At 43.6% G+C, this 22,269-nt stretch overlaps 1 protein-coding gene across 1 annotated transcript in view; it reads left to right on the top strand.

Moving 5' to 3' along the window:
- The window catches only part of T265_09033 (hypothetical protein), a gene marked incomplete at both ends in the record, with an annotated part of 89,115 nt that overhangs the window by 38,871 nt on the left and 27,975 nt on the right, over positions 1–22,269 (top strand). Inside the window, 9 exons of the mRNA XM_009174997.1 lie at positions 4,321–4,959; positions 7,465–8,103; positions 12,933–12,994; positions 15,677–15,707; positions 16,454–16,783; positions 16,906–17,130; positions 18,852–19,086; positions 20,689–20,811; positions 21,382–21,521. Of these exons, the coding sequence (XP_009173261.1) occupies positions 4,321–4,959; positions 7,465–8,103; positions 12,933–12,994; positions 15,677–15,707; positions 16,454–16,783; positions 16,906–17,130; positions 18,852–19,086; positions 20,689–20,811; positions 21,382–21,521 (2,424 nt within the window). The remainder of the gene's footprint in view (positions 1–4,320; positions 4,960–7,464; positions 8,104–12,932; positions 12,995–15,676; positions 15,708–16,453; positions 16,784–16,905; positions 17,131–18,851; positions 19,087–20,688; positions 20,812–21,381; positions 21,522–22,269) is intronic.

Genomic DNA, 22,269 nt, shown 5'->3' on the forward strand with positions numbered 1-22,269 from the left:
GGCGAACTCGAACTACGTTCCACAAGAATTCCCAACCGCTCGCCGTGTTCAGACTTCATCCGCTCAAACACATCGTTTAGGTGTGATTGATTCTGCGATTATTCACCTGCCAGTGGTACGTCAACGCACATCTCAAATCACTGAGGCTGTAGGCGTTCTGACCTCCGAAAGGTTGGTCTATGTGCCAGGTATCCAAAAGGGAGCTGTACCCATTTGAAAATGTATCTACCGTACCTGGTCTTGCAAGCCAATGGTCGTTGGCCCATTGGAGTGACTGAAGCCAACAGGCAAGCTGGACACCATATTGAGCAGCTGACACATCACGGTTTTACAGATGAGCAGACCTAAGGTGAGACTGAACTGGTCATACACAACCGGTCGTCTTTTGCTAACCTGGACTTATGACGTAGAAGAGTGAAGCCGCTTCGAGAAACAGGCCCGATAGCCGGCTGAGGCAAAATCCATGCTGCATGCTCAATCTTGGACGGCCATAGAAGGTAAGAAAACCACTTTCAAGCAAGAAAAGGTTAGGAATCCTGCCCAAGGCATCATACCTCTGGGAATATTCCAGGGTTCGCAGTCGCGTGATGGATTAGTGGCGACTAAATTCGGGTAAAAAATGAAAAATGAATGAGATGGTTGTGATTCACGCTTATTTTTTCAAATCATTTGGAAATCTGAAGCCAAGTACAGTCTGCGTTGACTTTCATCCATTTCACTCATTGGTAATCCATCCTTATGTCTGCGCACCCAACTCAGTGTCTCCGTCAGAATGGACCCCTGGCCGGTCTGTTGGAGTACTTTTCTGCCTATGAGCACTTGATGAATCGAGTTTTAATCCCGTTTAGGCTGTCATACGTGTGACCAGTTTTTGACATGGAATACCATGCGAGACGAAAACCTCTCCTCTCGAATCTGCACTAAAAACGTTTGTAAAACGTCGGAATAATTGATTGTCCTACTTGGTGAATTAAGACAAACTTTTCGGTGAATGAGTAGTGCGCGAATTGATATAGAAACATCGGGCAAGATGGATTTTAGGTTACCATCCTCCAGATTTGCACCTACCTAATCTAAAAATAATAAACTAATACGATTAGATGGACAGGCTGCACTTATTCGGAACTCGATAAGTAACGAACCACACTACCCTTCTCGGGGGAGCAGATTCTGGGGATATCGAAACGTTTCCTCGCAGAAACATATGACCAGCAAGGACCGTATCGCAGGCTTATGGGATCAGGCTGGTGAAACTATACCGAGGTCCAGTATTTTAAGCAACATTTTCGTTATCCGGAGTAGGAGCATCAGATGGCTAGGACTTTTGTGTACCCATGTTCAAGACGCACTAACACGGTTGATAAGCCACTCTTCAACTCTATACCATAGAAATGAGTTTTGTGCTATGTCGCTAAGACTATGAACAGGAATCGTAAGGGAATATAATATATCACAGAGATTCTGATATAGCACTGTTTCATACAAAGTACTAGGGGATTCCAGCAGAGTGAGCATTAAAATCCGCATCAAGTTTTATGCGCCAAGAGTAACGGGAATGCCTAGACACCTTAAACATTTTGTAAAAATATGGCAGGATCTTTTATGTGAACGGTGTCACAGAAATTCGACATCCATGTATTATCTATTTCTGGGAAACGGGCCCAATATGTTGAAACTGCGTACGACCAGTTTGCTCCTCTCACCTAGTTCACCAGGAACTGGTGCTTTTCCCAGTTGGTGACTCACACTCAGTGTCGTAGGGGAATGCGACTGTGAACCTCTGGTCACAATCCATCCCCGTTACTCGCGGAATCCCAGCGATCTGGAATTTGCAATTTAGATGATCTCAATTGTCTTAGCTCGATGTAATTATCTTTTTCTCCAGTAAAACAAACTCAAGTATCTGGCCATATTCACTTTTATCTAGTTCTTAAAGGGTAGAAAGTTTCTGGCTGCTGAGTAGTGATACAGATATCATGTCAAGAAGTCGTTTGCCCATAAACCCTAGAGGTTTGAAAACTGATTACAATATATATCCTGATAAATTAGGTTTTGCCCAGAAGACAGCAAATGAAAGGCGTATCATCCTCGTAAAAAATCAATGGGCGGATCCAGTAGAGGCGATTATGAGAGTCAACGTCCATAAGAGATAAGCCTATTGGATGTATTCATTTGATCGTTCTAGCGTTCAAGATTATGAGATCAACGTCCATAAGAGATAAGCCTATTGGATGTATTCATTTGATCGTTCTAGCGTTCAGGAAGGCTGCATTCAAATTGTTTCGTCATAAAAAGAAAACTTTCTGAACTATATCACCAATATTTCAAGACCAGAATATCTGAGTTCAACGTAGCAATTGGAGTATTCCCACAAAGGGAAAATTTGTGGAGCGAGAGACTAGCCAATGACGTAAGAACTGTTACTGGCTGCGTACATGACACCCAAGTGGAAAGCTTGACCAAAAACCCCAAAGATGTCTGTTCTGATCAGCGAGGGACACTTTGTATTAGTGCTCCAAACTTGATAGCGTCGGTAGGCTAAGCCTCCCACTCATTTCAACGTTCATTCCACACACAGTATCTCACTGTGGGTCAACCACTAGTGCTGCATATCTCAGGTTATGAATAGTACTCAAACGAGCAAAGAACATTGGCAACTAATCCACACCATTGCATATCGTGGTGCCTGACAGTTGCAAAGGTGCAACCGCAGTCTCATATTTCCTATGAATCTGGAAAACGAACTGTTTGATCTTTATCAGAGTGTTGCCTGTGTCTATATCTGGTGACAAAACAATGTAGGCTCTATTCCAGTCCTCAGGTCAGTATACATGGGACTATTTAACTCTTTCCACAAGTAGCACATCTTTGACTCACATTACCTCCTATCCGGGGTTCTTTTTGAACAGAAGTTGGTAGGAGGCAGTAATGCGGTCGAAAGACCTGACTATTGTGGACAATGATCATGGCGTTGGAAGAACACTGTTTATCAGACGGTTCTCGTTACGTTCTCTGAGTGTTTCTTAAAGGAAACTCCATAGTGGGATTCTTTGGTTTAAGAGAATCGTTTCCTCAAAGAGGCTTGTTTATTAGGAGTTTACCTAATGATAGTTCAATTTACATGTGAGGAATGATGAACGCACTATCTACTGGTCGAGTTTGCGAGGTGGCGTTTTGAGGTGAGAATTTAGAGGTAAACGGAATGAAACTCTTCTAATCTCATCCCACTTCAAAACGTACAATCATCGCATTCGGACCATAGATTCCCCTATCCAAAAGATACTTTTTATGGGTTCGGTTTATCGCCATTGCTTCAAACGGTGATCTTCATGAACCACTACGCTGTTTGTTTCCACAACGTATTGATGACCTCACCCTGATGGATGGTAAAACGTCTACAACTAAAATGTCTTGCTCAGCAACCAAACTCACGACCGTTTATAGCATTGCTTTCATATCTGAGTTTAGGCTCAAATCAACTATCTGTCAGCTGTGATCCGAAACGGGGATGTACTGTATTGCAAATATGAAGGTACAGAAGCGCCAAACGAATCTGTAATGTGAGGCGAACGCAGTCATCATTGGAGAGAAGAATGCCAAAATGTGGGCAGGCATCCTACAGAACATGGTTGAACAAGGAACTTAACTTTGACCGGGTCACGTGTCACTTTTGACTGTAGATTACTACGTCACGCATGCTTTGGTTAGGATGGATTGTCCTCTACAGCATGGTCCCCCTATGACTTGATTATTAGTTGTTCACCGAACTTGACAGTTGGGTTGAAAACGCTTCGTCACCAAATGACGATGTCTCCTCGATTGGTTATAACTACTCGCCCTTCGTTAGCTCGGCCGCTTTCTTGTGAGTAACACAAGGAGTGATCTGTTCAAGAAAAAAACCCCAACACACAGAATGAGGAATCTGCGCACTGGACCTGATCTTTGGAATTACCATAGTTCAATATGGGGGCATTTGATAAGCACTTCATCAATCCAGTCTTTATTACGTTTTCCGTACTCAAAAAAAAGGATGTCCTATAAGATTACGATTCAGTACCACAAAACAGTCCGTACCTTTGAAAGTACCCCGGTGGAAAAGTTATGCTTTGTGTACACGGTCACCATGACAGCAAGTAAGGTCCCCAATGGTAATTGACGTCATTCCATTGACGCATTCTATTGGTGCGTATGAATATTTCCATATAAGATGCACACTCCGGACTCGCAATGACCATTTCAACCGGTGACATGTCACCGTCAAAAAGACACCAAAAATATACACTTCCTGAAGTTGTGGATGTTGTATTGTTCCGTCACCAGGCTTTAAAGAAACGGTCGAAATATCGGGCTCGTAACGCTTCACCTGAGCAGATACCTACCACGAGCACGGGGATGACAATTCACGAGAAAGCAGGTCCAAGGAAGGAAAAACGACGAAGTACGCGCAGATCATCATCAGCAGGTCAAGGCACTGAGGTGCGCACCATCAATTTTCGAGAGGTAGGAGAATTTGAAAAGGACGAAGTTCGAAAGGAAGTAAATGATGTCATTGCTGAAGTTGAGAGCGAGCTGGCCGGACAAACGGATAAGAAATCCAGTAGGCGGGCGGGTGTCGTTGACCTCGGTGGTTTGGAACTTCCATTGGAAGAAGGCGAACTCTCACGCGCAGAGCGGTGTTTCTTGCACGCAGCAGAAAGTGGAGATTTGGGAACGGTAAAGGAACTCCTCGACCGGACAGAGTTGCTGAACTTCAACCCAAATTGCACCGACGCATTGGGTCGAGACGCCTTACGGATTGTTATTGAAAACGAACATTTGGAACTATTGGATCTTCTGGTGCATAGTCCTTTGATTGATTTGAAAGACAGTCTACTTCATGCCATTAACGAAGACAATACAGCTGCAGTCGAAGTCATTTTGCAAGCACAAACGGAGCGAGCATGCAAGAAAAATTTGAAAGTACGTTGTTGTTGATTCTTTGACTTGTTTTATCTTTCCCAAAGGGGATTCTGACCCTTCAAAACCTACTTGAGTGAAACTAAGACTATTGCTTGTTCGCTAGTAAGAAAGTCATATTCGAAATTCTAGCTGATTTTACCCTGCATGATGGTGGTACAAATATACTGCCATCATTCTATCTGGGCTTTATGCCTTATTACGTAACGGCTCCTTTGTGGTTAAAAGTCTTAGAGGTTGTCCAGCGAAATATACCACTACAAAAGCTTTCCCTTGATGAATAGATTTTAGATACAAGGACGCCTGAAGCCATTTATCCGGACAGACTGACTGTCCTTGGTGTTATCGAAACAGTCAGGTGAGGGGTTATTCATCAAATAGATGGTAAAGGGACGCGTAAAGAGCGGAAGGCTGCATTCAAATTGTTCATACTTGTGATTTTTTGTCATAAAAAGAAAACTTTCTGAACTATATCACCAATATTTCAAGACCAGAATATCTGAGTTCAACGTAGCAATTGGAGTATTCCCACAAAGGGAAAATTTGTGGAGCGAGAGACTAGCCAATGACGTAAGAACTGTTACTGGCTGCGTACATGACACCCAAGTGGAAAGCTTGACCAAAAACCCCAAAGATGTCTGTTCTGATCAGCGAGGGACACTTTGTATTAGTGCTCCAAACTTGATAGCGTCGGTAGGCTAAGCCTCCCACTCATTTCAACGTTCATTCCACACACAGTATCTCACTGTGGGTCAACCACTAGTGCTGCATATCTCAGGTTATGAATAGTACTCAAACGAGCAAAGAACATTGGCAACTAATCCACACCATTGCATATCGTGGTGCCTGACAGTTGCAAAGGTGCAACCGCAGTCTCATATTTCCTATGAATCTGGAAAACGAACTGTTTGATCTTTATCAGAGTGTTGCCTGTGTCTATATCTGGTGACAAAACAATGTAGGCTCTATTCCAGTCCTCAGGTCAGTATACATGGGACTATTTAACTCTTTCCACAAGTAGCACATCTTTGACTCACATTACCTCCTATCCGGGGTTCTTTTTGAACAGAAGTTGGTAGGAGGCAGTAATGCGGTCGAAAGACCTGACTATTGTGGACAATGATCATGGCGTTGGAAGAACACTGTTTATCAGACGGTTCTCGTTACGTTCTCTGAGTGTTTCTTAAAGGAAACTCCATAGTGGGATTCTTTGGTTTAAGAGAATCGTTTCCTCAAAGAGGCTTGTTTATTAGGAGTTTACCTAATGATAGTTCAATTTACATGTGAGGAATGATGAACGCACTATCTACTGGTCGAGTTTGCGAGGTGGCGTTTTGAGGTGAGAATTTAGAGGTAAACGGAATGAAACTCTTCTAATCTCATCCCACTTCAAAACGTACAATCATCGCATTCGGACCATAGATTCCCCTATCCAAAAGATACTTTTTATGGGTTCAGTTTATCGCCATTGCTTCAAACGGTGATCTTCATGAACCACTACGCTGTTTGTTTCCACAACGTATTGATGACCTCACCCTGATGGATGGTAAAACGTCTACAACTAAAATGTCTTGCTCAGCAACCAAACTCACGACCGTTTATAGCATTGCTTTCATATCTGAGTTTAGGCTCAAATCAACTATCTGTCAGCTGTGATCCGAAACGGGGATGTACTGTATTGCAAATATGAAGGTACAGAAGCGCCAAACGAATCTGTAATGTGAGGCGAACGCAGTCATCATTGGAGAGAAGAATGCCAAAATGTGGGCAGGCATCCTACAGAACATGGTTGAACAAGGAACTTAACTTTGACCGGGTCACGTGTCACTTTTGACTGTAGATTACTACGTCACGCATGCTTTGGTTAGGATGGATTGTCCTCTACAGCATGGTCCCCCTATGACTTGATTATTAGTTGTTCACCGAACTTGACAGTTGGGTTGAAAACGCTTCGTCACCAAATGACGATGTCTCCTCGATTGGTTATAACTACTCGCCCTTCGTTAGCTCGGCCGCTTTCTTGTGAGTAACACAAGGAGTGATCTGTTCAAGAAAAAAACCCCAACACACAGAATGAGGAATCTGCGCACTGGACCTGATCTTTGGAATTACCATAGTTCAATATGGGGGCATTTGATAAGCACTTCATCAATCCAGTCTTTATTACGTTTTCCGTACTCAAAAAAAAGGATGTCCTATAAGTTTCCGTACTAAAAGGATGTCCTATAAGATTACGATTCAGTACCACAAAACAGTCCGTACCTTTGAAAGTACCCCGGTGGAAAAGTTATGCTTTGTGTACACGGTCACCATGACAGCAAGTAAGGTCCCCAATGGTAATTGACGTCATTCCATTGACGCATTCTATTGGTGCGTATGAATATTTCCATATAAGATGCACACTCCGGACTCGCAATGACCATTTCAACCGGTGACATGTCACCGTCAAAAAGACACCAAAAATATACACTTCCTGAAGTTGTGGATGTTGTATTGTTCCGTCACCAGGCTTTAAAGAAACGGTCGAAATATCGGGCTCGTAACGCTTCACCTGAGCAGATACCTACCACGAGCACGGGGATGACAATTCACGAGAAAGCAGGTCCAAGGAAGGAAAAACGACGAAGTACGCGCAGATCATCATCAGCAGGTCAAGGCACTGAGGTGCGCACCATCAATTTTCGAGAGGTAGGAGAATTTGAAAAGGACGAAGTTCGAAAGGAAGTAAATGATGTCATTGCTGAAGTTGAGAGCGAGCTGGCCGGACAAACGGATAAGAAATCCAGTAGGCGGGCGGGTGTCGTTGACCTCGGTGGTTTGGAACTTCCATTGGAAGAAGGCGAACTCTCACGCGCAGAGCGGTGTTTCTTGCACGCAGCAGAAAGTGGAGATTTGGGAACGGTAAAGGAACTCCTCGACCGGACAGAGTTGCTGAACTTCAACCCAAATTGCACCGACGCATTGGGTCGAGACGCCTTACGGATTGTTATTGAAAACGAACATTTGGAACTATTGGATCTTCTGGTGCATAGTCCTTTGATTGATTTGAAAGACAGTCTACTTCATGCCATTAACGAAGACAATACAGCTGCAGTCGAAGTCATTTTGCAAGCACAAACGGAGCGAGCATGCAAGAAAAATTTGAAAGTACGTTGTTGTTGATTCTTTGACTTGTTTTATCTTTCCCAAAGGGGATTCTGACCCTTCAAAACCTACTTGAGTGAAACTAAGACTATTGCTTGTTCGCTAGTAAGAAAGTCATATTCGAAATTCTAGCTGATTTTACCCTGCATGATGGTGGTACAAATATACTGCCATCATTCTATCTGGGCTTTATGCCTTATTACGTAACGGCTCCTTTGTGGTTAAAAGTCTTAGAGGTTGTCCAGCGAAATATACCACTACAAAAGCTTTCCCTTGATGAATAGATTTTAGATACAAGGACGCCTGAAGCCATTTATCCGGACAGACTGACTGTCCTTGGTGTTATCGAAACAGTCAGGTGAGGGGTTATTCATCAAATAGATGGTAAAGGGACGCGTAAAGAGCAAATACTGTTGTCCCGTCTGGGTGTGAAACGTAGTACATATGCCCAATATACATCTACGCACATACGACATTCCTCTACCAAAAGATCCCTCATGTCTTTGATCTAAGTCAGTGAACTTTGCCATTCCGTCCGAAAGGAATCGAGGAGCTTGGTCATTTCCGCCCTACTGCCTCTCAATAGAGTCCAGAAGTCGGGAAATGAAAACACCAGTTGGTATGGTGATTAACTTTTATTCAGTGGTGGTGAGCCAATGTGTTCAAACACTGATTCTAGCTCTATTTGTTACAACTGGTGCGCCTTCCTGGTACTGACTGATGAGCCTGACGAACGCGCCAGTTGTACAAATTAGTGGCCCGGTGGTGTGTGTGCGTGTGATCTACACTATTCGCCAAAAGTAATGCACACAACTTACGGGGGAACGTTGGTTGCTCTTCCCTATGAAACTGGAATGTAGAGCTAATTGTTTACTTCCCCTGACTATGCTGTTATTCACAAACTGATGTGGACCACTTCTCAAAGGAATACATGTGAACGTGGGCCTCACGTTCACATTTGAACATACATTCTTTCGTTTGCTTGGTTTAGTCGCTGTAGGCCTCCTGAAACCGCGTCATGCCAGCCAATAATTTTAACCTATGAGTCTTAGGAACGCTGGTTGCTACTTTTCCCTTTTCCCTCATGCTGACCAATCACACTTCACCATTCAAGAACATATCGTGGTTAGGTGCCAAACCAACTATGCGGATTCAAGAAACGGTCACATGTTACCAAGCCTGCGTACCTTATTACCGTATCTTCTGAGGAGGTCAATCAATTTGCCCAGGTGTCCGAACTCAGTTTGTACCAATTCTCAGAGGATTACTGTATATGGTTTGTATGTTCGAAGACACAGGTAGACATATTTTGTTTTATACTTTGTCTTGCTACATAAACTCAAATGGGATGCATAACTGAGAACCTTGATTGGAACTGTCGATTGAGGCACATGATGGACTCACTTTACTTTTCTTAAGCCTTGTTATTTAATAATAACTATCGGGTTGTCGTTGTAGACCATACATAGGTTGGGTAGCACAAATACGACATCAGTATTGATTGACTTCCAAGTATGTATATTGGACTCTCTTCCGTTGTAACCAATGAGTGAAAGGAGTAGATAGTTGTGGTCTCTGCGAAGTGGGCCTCCAACGCAGGAACTACCTCCTAATAAGGACAACTCTGCCTGTTGGAGGGAGGTAGTATGCTGAGGGACGTCACATTTAGTAGATGAAACATTTTATAAGCCAAGCGTGTTTGCTAGCAGATTTAATTTCGAACATTTGTGGCTTATGAATCCTGACTGTACCTGGACGTACCAACGAAAAAAAACGCACTCAATTTCTGAATGGGGTGAATTTTACCCTGCTGAGTGTTAAACAGCCCTGACTGCGACGGACTAGAGTGTTATCCTTATGGTTAGCTGAGCAACAGATGGACATTTAGAAGGAGGTGACGATTGGATTGTATTTCAGACGGCCCCAATTAGGAAAATGTGAAGTCAAGCAGACACGATAGCTTTCTCCATTTGCATTACACAACTGGGGATCTGGTTGTTCCCTCGAATTAGGAAGATCCTCCTCAATGGTGGTCATGATGACCAGGTCTCGAGCTTGAACAGCGGGGACAGTTGGGCGTGCGACTGGATTTGACTGCCAGAAACAACATTGACCTTCCCAACGACGTTGACGTCTAACCAGGGGAAATGGCTATATCATGACACACCTAGGCTGATAAGAAAGAGTGACTGATACTCATCCCTTATAAAATGTATTTTCTCCTTATCATTCAAGGTTCAGCTGGAGCACTAACTGCAAAGGCACATAGTGGTCCATTGCCAATATAATAGCTCTTTCGGCTATCAACAGATTTGAGCATTCCAAACCCAAGCCATACTTTAAGTGTGGAGCCCAAACGAAAACAGTATATTGACTTTTTCCACGAAAACACCCTTGCCTGTCAACACGTTATTCGGTAGACTGTTAACCTCTCATGCAGTGATATTTCGCTACTTAGAAGTAGTTGATGGGATTCCCAGTCCTGCAGCTGCAGCGTATGCAGAGACTCCTTTGTGAGGGATGCGCACCGGATGACCCAAATGTCCTTCTTCAGGGGCTTTAGGCTTGTTCGAATTCCAATACCAATGAATGGGTTTATCTTACGCACACTAAAGTGGATGGGGTGCGATATGAAAAATAAATTTTTGATTTTCAACTAGTCAAACAGGTACGTTCGATATCTTGGTTACTATGTTCGTGGACATATTTATGTCGCATTGCCCGATAGCTTCATCGAGTATGGAAGACAGTGTTCCAAAACGTCCTGTTGTCTTTTAGCACAATGCATGTGCTCAGTGTCCTTCACTGAACTACATCGTTTTCGTCCATATTGTACACATCACGAATTGTAAGGTTCGGATGGATGAATCTCGGGTGTCCACTTATTGATCTGTTTGCTAGGAGAACATCTCATGCGTCGCATATATTAACATTTGTCAGCAGATGGAACAATGTGATTCGGATCCTACAAACAAGCTAGTGATGTTTGTGAGCTTGAGTCATCCCAATTAAATCCCCGATTACGCTGCTCTGTATCTTAAAAGTATTTCAAAGATTGTAGCATTCTTGTCATGGACGTAAATGCGTAGCCTCCCCATCGCAGACACCGTTTTTTGCTATCAAGCTTCAGTTTTTCAGATTTGTGTGATTTCATTCTCCATTGCCGGCAACTTGCTGATCCGAGGTTACTTTGCAATATCCAATGCTGGCGCATCACTTTTTTTCATTCAAATCGATGAGCACCAAAAAAAGGGACGGATATGTCTCAGTGTTTCGTTTGTCGCAACCCTTTTTCCTAATGACTGGTCCAGCTGACAATGGAGGTCACCCCAGTCAATGCAGTCACTGCTTTTTACGTTATGGATTAGTTCAGTCGCCTCACGGCTATCTTACAAGACAGGCCTCCAAAACCCGGGCGGACAGTGTGCAGTTCAGCTCCCGAATAACAAGCCACTGTACCTGCCTAGAAAAGAATTTACACGTTTGATCTGGTCTGAAAACACAAAAAATCAAGTAAATGTTTCAACTGACGATTCTGAGAGAAAGCATGGAATGTAATGTGGAGTATTCGTGAAATTACACATGAAATCGCTCACTGTGCAGATGAACATGTGGAGCAAGGATCATATTCAGTTTTCACAGGACGCCAGTGAGCGGTCCAAAACTAAACCCATCTACTATAAAGCTGTGACTAGTAGAGCATGACGAGATGCTGCAGACTGCTCACCACGAGGTAACGAAGCGGACACACTAGAGCAGCGACTAAAACTTATCAGGCTCAGGGGGTTGGGACATATCCTACGAATACCAAAACACCGCCTGTCAAAGAATGAGCTTTTTTCACTTCGAACCCACTCCTGGGAAAAATAAATGGGAACAACTACAGTCAAGCTGGGTTCTGTGATATCCTCAAACCTTCCTGGTCAGACTCCATCTTAAAAGGTCTAGCGCTTAACTGATATGAGTAACGTTCATAATGTTACTCTGTTCGCACAGCCTAGAAGAAGCTCTCAAGATGTTGTATGCTGTGTTCTTGTTGGCTGAGGTTCTCAGATGAAGTTTGGCCGGTTCCAATGGAAGTGTCTTGCTTCGACGCTCAGAATTGTTTCTCTGGTTGTTTTTCCCAGATGCAGACCCCTGCTTCTTGATCGTTTCATCTAAGGATATGGAGCCTTTTTAACCGTCTTGCCCGTACCTGCTACCGATGTAATAATCTTGACGATGATTTTGACTGTTGAGTCAGCCTGTCCATGTCTGGATGGCTGATGTAATGAGGTTGTTTCGTGTCTCATGACCGCCTGAAAACTCGCATATCTGGATATGCAACTGGTTGTGTGCTCTATTCTTTGATTGGTTAGTCTTTTAAACATAATTCCCTACTCAACTCTAATGTGCCAGGACACCCAGCAGCCAGGCAGTCCCAACAGTACCAACACGCGTTTTCGCTCTCTCACTTTGGTGAAAATACCTCTATTGCAGGAAGGAATTCCTTAGCAGAGGCTGCATTGTTGCAGGCCTGTTGAAACCGTTCCACAGGGTGCAAAGGATCTGTCCGTTTCCCAAGACAAGCTGACCATGCAAAAACGTTTGAAGACATCTACTTGGTCGTACGGAGACTCAAACCAACCTCTCTGACAATGCAACAACGCAGCTGACAGCCAACCATTTGCATCAGCCTTGAAATCGGTTGATCTTGTTAGATGCTCATTGTTTAGTGTTTGGTGCTGTCCGATGAGATGATGTCCACTGTTAATGGAGAATTCGTCCTTTAAATGAAGCCACTTTACACCAAAAAGCCGAGATGTACTGTATAGCTGTTTTATCTTTATTAGGAATCATCAGCAGAGCGCACCTCGCGAAGCTTCATGGAGAGTCTCGAATTCACGACCTTTCGGTTAGTAGTTTGAACACTTAGCCAGTTACTAGCATCTTTTTAGTGAGACGTACCCTGCTGATGAATATCGATAAGGATGACACAACTGAACTGCTTTCCGGCCTATCAGCATAGACTGGTTTCACTGGTTTCTCAATTAAATTACCCAAACCAACCCACAATACTGAGATCCATTTGTTTTGGTTGCTCCGCCATACTATATGTGCTAGCTTGGAAACTCTCCTGATGGAAAAAAACTCTTAGCATGCGTGATGCCTAGCCTAGCGCAAGCCACATACGTCGCTTTTTTGGTGGACATAGCTGATGCTGGATCGAGGGCGGCTAATTGTGCGTCGGCGTGTGGATCAATTTATGCAGGAGAAATGTCGTCATGAGGGATACAAATTCATGCCACGCAGATAACACACAGAACATGCTTTGTCTATGTGGAGTACTCAGTGATTAGACTGCGACATGGTTTCATGTAAATTTATGTAAATATATCCGAGTGGTCAATTCACGTGACTTAGAAGAACCCATTTTAAGGAAAGTCCAACATGTATGCTCAAGCTTACGACTTAGTGATACGTCTCGAACTCGGATGGTGCCAAAGCTTCCCAAGCCTTACCCGCATGTGACCTGCACGATGCATGCAGGATGCACTGGCCGATAAGTCCATGATAGCCCATGGACAGTTCAGTGGGATGTTATCGAACTTGATGAAAGACGAATCAGGTAATAAACTGGCTATTCAGATTGTCGGATCAAAACTTCGACGACAATACCACCTACTCATAGTCCAGTCTTTTGCAAGGTGTCACAAAGGCACTCTGCTTGTGGGCTATGTTGTATCAGGCAGTGGTTCTGCTGAATGTCATTATACCACTAGAAAAGTTGTTGCTCAATCTGTCAAGTGGGGAATTCCATCGGAATACAGTTATGTTACTTTATTTGGTTCCCATCCTGACGTGCTTTATAACTAACTGAGGTTGATGAAGTTGTAAATGTTGAACACACGGAGGATGGTAGCTTAATCTTGCTTGCTGGCCGAGTAAAAATCGCTCACAAATATAAATATGGTGATATGACTTGATGGGAAAGATTCACAAGACCGACTAGCCTTATTTTTTCGTGCTCATAATTCTCCATAGAGTGTATCTAATCTATATTGATGTGGCAACGTTCATAAGGTTGACCAGAGCTCTTGGACAGTTCACTTCCAGGCTCACCCTTTTTGGAGCTCATCAGGTAGATCTATCCATACTTGTTTCGAAATTAACTCTGAATTGGGCTATGTGCAGGCAGATATTCATTTGCAAACTAACACTAAAATTTCTGGACTGTTTCCGGGATCATGGAACACTGGAACTTTTTTTCCTGCTTGAAGTTTTCATGACTTTATAGCCACTCTAGTTTGGAACATTCACTCCAAATCACATGTCACTCTGTTACAAGGTTTATGGGCTTTTTCCAAGCCCTGACATGGGCCTAGCAGGCAGGCTACCGAAGCCCCAAGCCAGCCCTGCTTTGGTTGGTTGATTCTACGGACGCCTGCTCGCGGTCACCTAAGCGACCGGATTACTCCTGCGCTCGTACTAACCATTTGAAAGGTTACGAGGGCGAGCGCATGAATCGATCGACTCAGTCTGTTCGCCTGACCACGTCGCCTACTGTGTGAGTCACCGACGTTAGGCTTTTGAGGTGAGGGCCTTAGTTTGACCTGAGTGTATTCGGCTGTGGCCTTTGTGAAGGAAGGAAAGGAAACAGGAAGCGTCTCAGACAGCGGTTCGCGGCATGTGCTAACAACAGGTGTAGAACCGTAGAATACGGTAAGATTTTTTGACAGCCACAACGATTTGTTCCTTTGAGCAAACAAAATCCCAACATTGCTAAGGGTCGGGTAGCCCTGGAAACAGATTTTCGAATCCTAGGTCGAAGCGAACTTATGCCAAAGGTATGCGCTTATCTCACGGCCTAGGAAAACGAACGATCAGTTGTCGTTCTTGAGCGAAAGACGTACGGGCGGCTGTGTGAATGGGTCTCCAAATATAAGTTATAATGTCACTTAACCAATCTTGGACTGATTCGCAACTTAAGGGAGAAAAACAACGGGAGCAGCTCGCAAAACCGTAAGAAATCCCACAGGAATCCCACTGATAAACGTCTATTATTGCCTTATCAAACTAGAAACATCAAAATATCACTTGTTATTGGATCTTTGTAACATTCGGTCAGCGCAGACGGGAGCCATTAGACAGCAGAGGGAGGCGTCGGATACCATGTCTAGCTTTCTCCACCGCGAAAGGTCTGCATTCCGTGCATCAGGACAATTTCGAAATTTTCGTCCAGGCTGTCGATGGAATTCTGACAGATGAGTCAATTCATGTCATTCTGGGATGATAGTTTTGCGCAAATTGAAATGAGCACATGGAAAAAGATTAAGTTTTGGCTTTTTGATTTACAAGCCCTTCTTGACGTGGAGCTTGAAACTTGATGGCACGTGTGGAGAATGGTTGTGCAAGCGATGGTCTGTTTTCAACTTTCGAAGTGGCTCGTACAAAAACTTCATTGTAGTTTTGGTCGACTTTGTTAGGACCCACGCTTTATGGAGCGGCCCGCGCAGACAAAAGTGTGCACATACTCGGTTAAAACTATTCATGTGCGTTCAGAAACAGTTTGATTTTCTCATATACGTTTTTTCAGGAGGTATGCTGCATCTGGTGAAACTAACCAGGTAAGAATAGTCAGCACACTTTTGCCGAGTGAATAGTGCGTATGGTACTGATGGTCCACCATTAGTTGATGATATAGTCTTGTGTGCTGAGTAGTGCTCAGTGTCGGGCACTCGACTGACACAACTTGTGTAGATGTGTAAGCTTGAAAAATTTCAAGGTTGATTTCAGCCTCTTGGATCCAACGTATGAATGGCATGAATACGAAGTTTACCCCTTGGATAACCGATATTATCAAGAGAACAGCGTATAGGCCGGTGGGACCAACTGTTAGTCGGTGTTGGAATGGCGCTCCCCAGTAATACTTGGTCAGATGTCGGTGTTCCCATTCCCCAGGCTTCGTTGTTGACTAAAGTTCACTGGGACTTCAGAGTTGATACGATGTCTAGCTGGTTACTTTACTACGGTCTATTCAGGTGATTTCCATCGTTCATGAACAGTGTGGGTACCAGAACCAAGTGGTAGATAGCTCGCTTTAGAAAGGTGGATTTGCGATCAAGTGTTCTGTCCTCCTAATGGAACTCACCACACTGGATGTTAGGCAGGAAGTCCGTAGGATCAAGTTCTTAGAACAGTACACAACCCTTTAGCAATGCGAAAGACGAACCGAAACGTGCGTCCTCCTAATAAGTGTATTAAAACTGGTTTCCAGTTCAAAATCACTGTGCACTTCAATCCAATACTGTCTTGCACCTTTGCGCGCAAACTCAAGGTGGCTTTTCACATCTCATTCTCAATATTTCTGCAGGGTCTGCTTGGTCGAATTCAGTCTTCATCTTTTACACCTGACATCACGCCGATTATTTTGGCTGCTCATCGAGATAATTACATGATTCTCAAGCTGCTACTCGACCGAGGAGATCGTATTCCCAAGCCACATGATCTTCGCTGTAGCTGCCACAACTGTGTTCAAGCCAGACGCACAGACGGTTTACAACACTCCAAACTGAGAATAAATGCCTTTCGTGCACTCACTAGCCCGTCCTTTATTATACTCACGAGCAACGACCCAATACTGACGGCTTTCGAAATGAGCTATGAGCTTAGGCAGCTCGGAGAGCTGGAGAATGAATTCCGGGTGAGTTGAATATAGTTCAGTCTGGAAAGTCTGGTACACGGAATCTCCGTATAGTGTACGCACAAGGTTTCCAAGGGATCCGAAACAGACAGGCTAATTTGACTTTATTTTCTAAACCGTAGACCGACTATGAAGAACTCTCGGAGAAGTGTGAAACATTCGCCACGGAGCTTCTTGGTGAGACTAGGAGCTCCGTAGAGCTGAGTGTCATTCTAAATCACGATACCGGTTCTGGAGGCGCTGGAATGCACGTACTTGGACTGACTCGCCAGCAAGCAGATGATAGCGAAGAAGAGTATTTGCAGTTACCTCGTTTGAAGTTGGCTATCAAATACGAACAGAAGAAGGTGAGTGAAAAGAGGTATAGAAGTTTTGTGCTTTCTTAGTGAAATAGCCTAAGCTGCTCCTCGTCCTTGTGGATGCATTCTTGTGTCATTGAAAGGTTCAGGGAACTTATACTGTGAGGTTCTAAGCACTGTGTAATTGAAGTCTCCGTTATTTCAGCCTCTCCACCCTCTACTGACAGTTTCCCGTTTACCTTGAAGGTCAAATAGCCCAAGTTCTTAAGCGCAGCAAATGACGGTTAAATCTAATTCTGGTCGATTGGCAAAATGGCTCACTCATGAGGAACGACCTGGTCAGAAGATTAACGGGAAGCCCACACCCGATTTAACGCATTTTTTCCTCAGTCAAGAGTAACCAAGCACCTTTGGAAGACTGAAACAACATGCTCAGTAGCCTTTGCTAGAGAAACCTAAACCAAAGCTACAATCAATGAGAATGCCTCTAAGTAAAAGTAGGTAGCTAGCACCCAGCTAGCCAGCGCCGCATGAACAGTTGATATGTACGTCTGGGGACCAATATAAATTTTGCACCTACTTAGCTGTGAGCTATATGGTTCAGAAAAATACTTGACTCGCTCTGTGATCTCATGCATCATGATTACTGGCTTGCGTTTTGAGTGATCCTATTCACGGTACGACTGAGAGAGTTTCATGGATCGGCTGAAACTCAGGAGTTCATGGTTGAGTATACCCCAGTTGTTGAAGTTGTCCTTGCTCTTCATTACTGTTGGGAGGAAGTTCCCGTCGTATCCAATCGCATGACAATATAAACTGGTTGGAATTTGAGTGATCGAAGTTAGGTTGTATTCGTTAGCACTTAAATTGGGTCCGGGTTTTGAGCATGTAGTGCGCCTATTTGTGTAAGACAAGGCATTCTGCTTGTGACCGAAATCGCCAAATATTATACAAACAACTGCGGTTAGGAAAATGGAACTGAATTGTGTCTCTGGGCATTCACCTCACGAAGATTGTTTTACTTACGCTGTTCTACCGTCTGTTAGTCTGGCAGTCGTCTACCACAACTGACCTTGGTATAGTTTGCCTGGAATACTAAGGCTCACAGTTTCAACCCAGATATCGCGAGAATGGTAACATCATTCAAACTTCGAGAAATACACTCATTTGCAAATCAGTTTGGTTTTCACGAGAGACTCAACTGAATCTATCGTTTATGATGTGTGCTGCACACAGGCCATTTCATGTTTCAGTTGGCACAATATTCGAGATATCGCAGTATATATTCATAAAGGAAACTTCAGTTGAGTCTCTCATGAGAACCAAATTAAGTAGCAAATGAATGTATTTCTCGAAAACCGTTCAATTTGAGTTCAAATAGAACAAAAGGTTGACGGAAACTCGGGCCTGCGCCTACCTGATGAGCCCCAATACCGGTGAAACCGGTCGTGGGCTGTTGAAGAGTTTTCAGCAACCTTGTGAGTAGTTTCCCTTATGGTAACATTTAAATTTATTTTTCGTCATTCTTTTCCGATGCTTCATTCAACGGCAGCGCTCGGAAATGTGAGGCCAGCCTGAGAGCAATTCTGGTGTGGTGTTTCGCGATGAACGTGATAATCTGATTAATCAGTTTACTGGACACGCAGACGAACAACGACCAGTATGTTTAGCAGATACTCTCACTAGATAACGTGCATCGTGAAAGTTGGTTCGCAGCTATTATTGTATCGCCAAACTTTCTATCCATCCTTTGTTGCTTTGTACTTCAGTTCGTTGCGCATCCACACTGTCAACAACTGCTGGCCTCTATGTGGTACGATGGTCTTCCCGGCTTTCGACAGAAACCAATGCTGGCGCAATTAACCACTATGGGCACGCTATGTGCCATGTTTCCCGTCCTGGCTACGTGCTATATGTTGGCTCCTCGTTCAAAACCCGGTGGCCTCATGAAGAAACCTTTCATTAAATTTTTGTGTCATAGCAGTGCATATCTATCATTCTTAGGTAAGTGGAAAACATTGCATCACACTTTTTGGAAGAAACCAGGAAGCGTGGCTGTAGCATCAAGGAATGCCATGAACGCTGCAATAGAGGAAGCCACACAAGCGAATTCAAGTTCACCATAGCCATGCTACTCTTGTTTTTGAGAGATATTTGCTTCTGACAACGCAGTGATATCACGCGAGGGGTCTTCTGTTGGCCATAAATTTGGCGATTCGTGAAATAGAAAGCATGTAAAAGCAAGCAAATCCGTATTTAAACCAACCAGTTGGCAATGTGTGTGCAAGCTAACGATTAGTACGACATATCGGTTTACAAGCCGTACGTCCTTGGTACTTTGAGTAACAAAACTGGTCAAGACCTTTGTTGTGGGACCGTTTCTTTAGGATTCCAAAAAGCTGGAGGTTGAAAACATTTGACCGGAAATCCAAAGGCATTGAGTGGTCAGTGATGCGTATTGCGCCAGGCAGTTGAAGTCGGTTCTTACCATGCACGTCAAGCGCCTTGCACGAGTACACGTTAGACGACGGACCGTCGGTGTCCTCATTACTGGACATTGTCCTCCAGGCCTGGAAGATGAGCTTTGATTGCCGTTCGACGATGATGCTCATCCGACAGACGATGGGCATGGACAAAATCACTACACGCAAGTCGTGAAAGTTAGCCAATTTAGAGGTGACTGCGACAAGACTTTTTTTTATCACAGAAACAGACCTCATGTTTCAACTTCTTGAAGCAAGGTAAATGCGTTTTTGGGCTTGGACAATAGGCTGAAATTTTGAGACCATGCCTATCAAACAAGTTCCAAACGAAGCGAAGTATGAGCTAATCACAATACGCGGCTTTGTGATTGACATGAAGTTTTATAGAAACCAGAACGCCTGATTTGTAGCGGACCTTGAAACCAAACGTTCATCGGCTGACAGTTCAAAAATTTCGAATAATTGAATATCTTAGCTAGGAGCAGGAGTTGCTGACAAGCATGTCCCTGTGTTGAGCGTTTTATAAGTCGAGTGCAGGAAAAATGGGGAAAATAAAAAACCATTAATTAAGGCGGTTTCATGAATCAGTCCCATCTAGGTAAAATCCCACCTGGTCATATTTGATACAGTGGAAATTCGACCGGAAGCATGGGGTTGTAAGCGGAAATGAGTTCCACCAAGAAGGCGAGTTTGTTAACGAAGATCAAATACGAATCAAAGGTATTTGGAAAATCACTTTTTTGTATGTCTTTTTATCATTAAATGACGGTTATTATGGGGACATCGTTGGTTTAAGGAGGTTAATCTACCAGAGTAACATGCTGCGTTCGTAAAGAGGGATAAATCTAGGATGCACCCGTAGCTAGTTAACCGATCGAATTGATTTTCGTTGATGTCAGAAAAATGACATGCTTCTTAGTCAGAAAAAGCTATCAGGACCACCGCTCAAACTTGCCTTTGACAGAAGATATTCAACCACATTTTTATACAGCACCCGGCAGTGTTTTCTGTTTTTGTTCGATATACTTCGCAGCCAAATGTTTTTTTGCTTCTCTAGCGAACGTACGATGTTCAAAATTGCACACATTTCCACTTTTCAAAAGAAATTTCCGTTTTGTTCCAGGATTACTTTTACTGGCTGCCGTCCGAATCGAATCTCTGTTAACTAACACGATGGACGAAAGGATGAACGATCGTGCACCCTGGCCCTCACTTTCCGAAGCAGCACTGGTTGTCTACGTCTTAGGTGAGGATTGATTGGGGAAAGTAGTTTGCTTTCTTAGCGAGTGTATACTCATTTGTAAATTAGTTTGGTTTTTTCGAGAGACTCACCTGGAACCTAGCTGAATCTCCCGAAAAAACCAAATTGGTTTACAAATGAGAGTATATTCATTAATTTCATGCAATTTGGTTTCAAGTAGAACATAAGTTTGACGGAAACTCGGGAACTGCGCCTACCTGATCGGCTCCAAGAAAGGCGAAACCGGTCGTGGACTGTCGAGGGGTTTTCAGCAACCTTATGAGTAGTGCATTACAAAAATATATAGTTTACTGTCTATTTTCGTAGCCCACAGAGTAATTAGAAGGTGGTGGTTTTTTATCTTTGATAATTGTTATCTAGCTTGCCGTTAAATTCCTCTATGTATGTATGAGTTCTTGGAGCTAACAGTTTAGAATAGCGTCTTCACTTATCGTGTTCAAGGTATTAATTCAGCTTGCACACTGGTTACGGAGTGAGTTTTGAATACATAGCGGGGTTTTGTACTAATAAGACTTGGTAGTGTGTCCTGAATACTTAACTCTCTTGCATCAACAGGTTTCCTTTGGCAAGAAATCAAGAAGGTTTATACGTGGGGATTTCGAGCCTACATATCCGATATGTGGCATCTGTTGGACTTTATAATGATCTCCATGTATATATCGACAATTGCAATGCGAACGGTTGCAATAATACGAGTGAGTTCTTTTCACTCCAAAATGTTGACTCATAGTCACACACCTTTAGCAATAGAAGCTTTGTTTCTGTCCACCTTCAGCATGATGATATACCATATTTATCTTTCCGGGTAGATCAGTTAACTACTAGCTAATTTGTGGAACACGTACAAGATTAGCAAAAACAAATTCTTTAGTGTTCTACAAAGCTGCATCATTGTTGATTCTCAGTTTGTATAACGGCAATGGTCCAAATGCTTAATGGACCATTGAAGCGAACAGTCAGCTTCAAAAGCGAGATCTGTTAGTCCAGCAGGTCCACTGACCTGGGAGCTCATCAACTGAGGTGACAGTAAGAAAGAAGTATTTTAAAGCTTATTGAGTTTAGTCATACATTTCGCACAGCATCCATCACGAAGAGACTGGACCTTACCGTGGTCCAGCAGGCTGACCTGGGAGCTCATCAACTGAGGTGACAGTAAGAAAGAAGTATTTTAAAGCTTATTGAGTTTAGTCATACATTTCGCTCGCACTCCATCACGAAGAGACTGGACCTTACCGTGGTGTGACGGTTTGCAAACCTCAGCGATCCATTGAGCTATACTGGAGAGTGTCCCGCGACACTCACAGAGTCTCTCACACCAGGTTGGTCAATGGTTAGAGGTCTGACGAACACAGTCTCCTGGCCCTCCAGGTTGGAACATGTGGCGACTTGTTGGGTAGAAATGGCAATGCATTTGCATTTCCCGCCAAACACCGCTGCCTTGCG

This window comes from Opisthorchis viverrini (genome assembly GCF_000715545.1).
Source record: "Opisthorchis viverrini unplaced genomic scaffold opera_v5_251, whole genome shotgun sequence".
Lineage (NCBI taxonomy): Eukaryota > Metazoa > Platyhelminthes > Trematoda > Opisthorchiida > Opisthorchiidae > Opisthorchis > Opisthorchis viverrini.